Source organism: Cebus imitator, unplaced genomic scaffold (assembly GCF_001604975.1).
Source record: "Cebus imitator isolate Cc_AM_T3 unplaced genomic scaffold, Cebus_imitator-1.0 Scaffold338, whole genome shotgun sequence".
In the NCBI taxonomy this organism is placed as follows: domain Eukaryota; kingdom Metazoa; phylum Chordata; class Mammalia; order Primates; family Cebidae; genus Cebus; species Cebus imitator.
This window is the reverse complement of record NW_016107653.1, coordinates 1984938-1990013: the sequence shown is the minus strand read 5'-3', so window position 1 is coordinate 1990013 and position 5076 is coordinate 1984938. Positions and strand designations below refer to the sequence as shown.

Below are 5076 nucleotides of genomic sequence, written 5' to 3'. Positions count from 1 at the left end.
AAAAAAAAAAAAAAAAAAAAAAGGGTTTCATAGCAGCAGCAGAAAGTCCCCAGTTAAGTGTTTTGTTCGTTTGTTTTTGAGACGGAGTCTCGGCTCACTGCAACCTTTGCCTCCTGGGTTTAAGCAATTCTCCTGCCTCAGCCTCCCGAGTAGCTGAGACTACAGGAGTACACCACCACGCCTGGCTAATTTTTTCGTATTTTTTTAGTAGAGATGGGGTTCATTATGTTGGCCAGGCTGGTCTTGAACTTCTGAGTCAGGTGATCCGCCCACCTCAGCTTCCCAGAGTGTTGGAATTACAGGTGTGAACCACCGAGCCCGGACACAGTTATGTTAAATGAGTTCGTGAGCATTGAAGGTTATTGCTTTCTCATGTTGGAAGAATCCTGGAGTGAAGTGGATGATGGTTCTCTGCTTCGCCTTTCAGGGCACGACTCGCCTTTCTGTCTGGTCCAGGGTATGGGATATTGCGGGCTCTTGACCTCCTCTGGCGCTGGTGGAACCTGCAGGTCCTCCCCATATCCACAGGGGGGCAGTCTCGGCCAGGCCCACTAGACCCGCCCCTTCCACACGTTAGTTCCAGCTAATGGGAACTGTATTTTTTGTTATAGAAACGTGCTAGGGAAAATATCAGTTGTTTTAGAGGTAGAAGCATCGTGGCAGTTTCAGCCAGAGGTGGCAGTGAGGCTTTCCTCTTTCAGCCTCCCCGTGGTTAGTGTGCTGAGGGTTTGCATCGTTCATATGTGTCCCGTGCGTGTGCCTGCAAGTGTGCATGAACCAGGGTGTGGGGAAAGCAGAAGCCAGGAGGTGCTCCCAGAGCAGATGCAGCAGCGTGGCCCCAGGGACAGTGACCGTAGTGTGGGGGGACAGGGAGGACAACACAGGGACAGGAAATAGAGGTCCTGGGGTATGACGTGGGGACGGGAGTCTGGAGGGCGCAGGAGAGAGAGTGATGGAGGAGGAGGAGGGAGGGCAGAGGTGGCAGGTGGAGCATGGGGCTGCTGACGCACGCAGCTTTGCAGCGCGTTGTGCATGCTCATGGGCGTGGGTCAAGGAATGAGGACATTGCACGAAGCACAACCAGAATCGAAGTTGTCGCTGTAGTTTAGTGTGGCGTCTCACTGCTGCCCTGCTCTGTTAGCATGCCTGGTGCCCACTGTACCATGGCAGGGAAACGTGGCTAGAGTGGAGGCCGCATGATGTCCCTGTTCTTGGAATGTGGGGCTTCAGGGGCTTTTTATACTTTGATCGGCGTCCTTTTTCTAATGCAATATTATATGAATTATTTATTAAAATCATTATACATACTAATTAGAATAACTGTGATGTAGCCCGGTGGTGTGGCTCACGCCTGTAATCTTAGCACACTGGGAGGCTGAGGTGGGTGGATCACCTGAGGTCGGGAGTTCGAGACTAGCCTGACCAACATGGAAAAACCCCGTTTCTGCTAAAAATACAAAAAATTAGCTGGGCATGGGGGCGCATGCCTTTAATCTCAGCTACTCTGGAGGCAGGAGAATTGCTTAAACTCGGGAGGCAGAGGTTGCGGTGAGCAGAGATCGCCCCAGAGATCGCCCCACGTCCTCTCTAGCCCCCACAAGCAGACACCCCTGTGACCAGCTCCAGCTACTCTTTATTTTTTTATTTTTCAAGACAGGTTCTAACTGTGCTGCTCAGGCTGGAGTGCAGTGCTGCCGTCACAGATCACTGCAGCCTCCACCTTCCGGACTCTCTGCCTGCTTCAGCCTCCCAAGTAGCTGGGATCGCAGGCATGCCCCTCCACACCCCGTTAAGTTTTTCTTTTTGTAGAGATGGGGTCTTGCTGGGTTGCCTGGGCTGGTCTTGAACTCCTGGGCTCAAGCAGTCTTCCTGCCTCAGCCTCTCAAACTGCTGTGATTATGTGGGTGAGCCACCATGCCTGGCATGTTCTAGCTTTTTTTTTTTTTTTTAAGATAGGGTCTCATTCTGTCACCCAGGCTGGCCTGCAGTGGCACGATCACAGCTCACTGCAGCTGTGACCTCCTGGGTTCTAGCGATCTTCCCACCTCAGCCTCCTGAGTAGTAGGACCACAAGCAGGCACCAGCACACCCAGCTAATTTTGTGTTTTTTTGTAGAGATGGGGTCTCCCTGTGTTGCCCAGGCTGGTATTGAACTCCTGGGTTAAGCAGTCTTCCTGCTCTGGCCCCCCAAAGCGTTGGGACCACAGGCGTGAGTCAACACGCCTGGCCACTGCTGTAGCTTCTTGAAGGCCACTAGGTTTGAGGCAGTTTTTACGGCAGCCACAGAAAACTAGTACACAGATCCTAGTGTGACAGCCTGGGCAGTCTTCAGGCACTGCCCCTTCCCAGCACCACCTCTGCTGGAGAGGCCCTTGCTCAGTGCCACTGCCCCTGCTGCCGGCTGGCCCTGTAGCCACGTTACCCACCAGGAGGCCGGCTCTGGGCCTCAGCCTGAAGGAGGCCTGAGCTTTGCCTCTGCTGCCGCTGGGGGAAGCGGAGCACTGCCTGACCCTGTTCAGCTCTCAGTTCCCGGCTAGACCCAGAGCTGCCCCTTGCTCTCTTCAAAACTTTCTTGGCTGCTCTTGTTTCTTTTTGTTTCCAGCTGAACTTTAGAATCATTTTACTGGGGTCTTTAAAGAGTCTTGTTAGTATTTGTTTGGGATTTGCTTGTCTGTGCTGGTGGCTGCCCCTGGGTGACCCTGAGGTCCCTGCCGTGTGCTTTTCCCAGAGGGGCTGTTCCCAGGCTCCAGCAATTGGCTTTCTGTGTCTGCATCCCGTCCTTCCTTTGTCGTCTGACAGGCCGCACACACTTGCCTTCCCCCACGAGGCGGAGGTTGTCCGTGTGTCCCCTGATTCAGCAGCATCCAGTCCTTGTATCTGCTTTGACACAAATGCGCTGGCTCCTGTGCCGTCCACTGAGGGCCGATGCTGCTGGGGAGGTGGGGGGGAGGGGGGATCCCTATCCAGCTCCCCCACCTTTGGGTAGGCCTGGGGTCTCGCCTCAGGCTTCACCTTGCCGTGCTCTTTGGAAGATCAGGCTGCAGTGCTTGAGCTTGAGAGCCTGGTGAACAATCCAAATGTCCACCTGATGTTTCTAGAGGTACCAGGCCCAGGTCTTAACCCCGGAACCCTGCAGGGCAGCGTGTGGTGGATGTCGTGGGCTTGCTGTCAGTTGGCAGAGGTCCAGAGCAGAATGCCCAACCATTTCAGCTGTAGCCACCCTGCACGTGGGTGGGCTGAGGCGTGGGGCCTTCTACAGACTGGCTGGTTGCAGTGCCTTTGGGCACACAGGACGGCACCCGTGTCCCCCAGAGCTTGCAGTGCAGCAGGGAGGTGGGTGCATTTACATTGGTCACTGTGTAGGAGTGGCATCTGGGTGGGCTGGCCTGGGGCACAGGAGGGCCAGCCCATGCTGTGCGCACCGCTTGCGGAGGTTTGGAGGCAGATCTGTGCTCTCGCCCGGCGGCCATGTGGCAGCATCTGTACTGGCAGTGTGTTAGGGACATGGTTAGAAAATGCAGAAACTGCAGCTGGCCCACCCTCAATCCTGCTGGCTGGGCAGAGCAAGTGACGCTTCCCCCACTGGGGCTGAGTGATGGGGGAGCCAGGGTCCCACCTGCTGCTTCCCCCGTGAGTGCTGACCCCCGCTTTGCTCTCATTTTGTGTTTGTGGATGTTGTGAAAGGGCTGTAAATGCAGAACTTCTCCAGGTTTGGCTGATCTGTCTTTTTTTGTGTTTCTAGGTGCTGGCAAAACCCCGACTCTGGGTGGCGGCTTCCACGTGAATCTGGGGAAGGAGTCAAGAGCGCAGACCCTGCAGAACGGTATTTCCCACCGCGGATGCCGCTGAGCGTGCGGCAGGTCCCAGAGATGGGGGCGGTGGTGCTGGGGTGGGGGCGCTGACTCAGCCATGGGCCTCATGGTCTGCCACTTGGTCACCCTGCACGCCCGGCCCAGGCTGCCTTCCAGGAGGAATTGTGCCCTGAGTCCCCTCCTGGGTGTCCTGCAGACTCTGCCAGGGCTGCTTGGGGTGAGTTCAGTGATCCTGCAGGGTCCACAGCTACTGGTTGCTGGTCTCAATGAGATGGAGGCAGAAACAACACATTTAAAGCAGTTGGATGTTGTAGTGACATTCTCATCACATTTTTGTAAAAGTGCCAGTTGACAAACTGGAGAAATGTCTGCTGGGTTGTCTCATTGAGTTGAAAAAGTTCTTTAAGTATTTTAGGTACAAGTCTTTTATCAGATGGATGATTTATAGGAAATTTTCAGCTATTTCATGTGTTCTTTTCATTTTCTTTTGTCTTTTTGTTTTTCAATGGTATCCTTTGGTGCGCAAATGTTTTGAATTCTGATAGTGTCCAGTTTACCTATTTAGTCTCTTGATGCCTGTGCTTTTGGTATAATTAACAAATATTGCCTAATGCAGTTCAAATCATGAAGATTCGTGCTTAGGATGTTTTGGAGTTCTGTGGCTTCAGCCCTTACCTGTAAATTTTGCTCCATATTGAGTTAATGTTTGCATGTGATGTAAGGTGAGGGCCTAGCTTCACTCTTGCACATGGACACCCATTTTTCTCAGGACCAGGTGTTGAAAACACTGTATTTTCCCAGTTGTCGTCCTCTTGGTGCCCTTGTTGAAAATCAGTTGGCTGTAAACCTGAAGGTTTATTTCTGGATCCTCAGTTTGGCTTTGTGACTGCATGATCCTTGCACCCATTCCACACTGTTCAGGACACTGAAGCTTTGCAGTAAGTTTTGAAATCAGGAAGTATGAGTCCTTTAACTGCTCCTTTTCAAGTGTTATGTTGCCTGTTTGAAGTCCCTTGAATGGCAATATGAATTTTAGGATCAGCTTGTGAGTTTCTGCCAAGAAGTCAGCTGGGATTTTGACGGGGATTGCATTAATCTGTTGATCATTTTGGAGAACGCTAGCGTTTAAATGGTGTTAAGTCTTCTGATACCTGAACATGGGATGTCTTTCCATTGATTTAGGTCTTTAATTTGTTTCAACAATTTTAGTAGTTTTCATAGTATAAGTTTTTTTTTTTTTTTTTTGAGACGGAGTTTCGCTCTT

The 5076-nt window shown here is 52.1% G+C and overlaps 1 protein-coding gene across 2 annotated transcripts in view; it reads left to right on the top strand.

Annotated features, from left to right (window-relative positions):
• Positions 1-5076, top strand: part of BRF1 (BRF1 RNA polymerase III transcription initiation factor subunit) — a 65887-nt gene that overhangs the window by 8071 nt on the left and 52740 nt on the right. For both annotated transcript variants that reach the window (XM_017505434.2, XM_017505435.2), the window contains exon 2: positions 3743-3823. In XM_017505434.2, coding sequence (XP_017360923.1) covers positions 3743-3823 — 81 coding nt within the window. The remainder of the gene's footprint in view (positions 1-3742; positions 3824-5076) is intronic.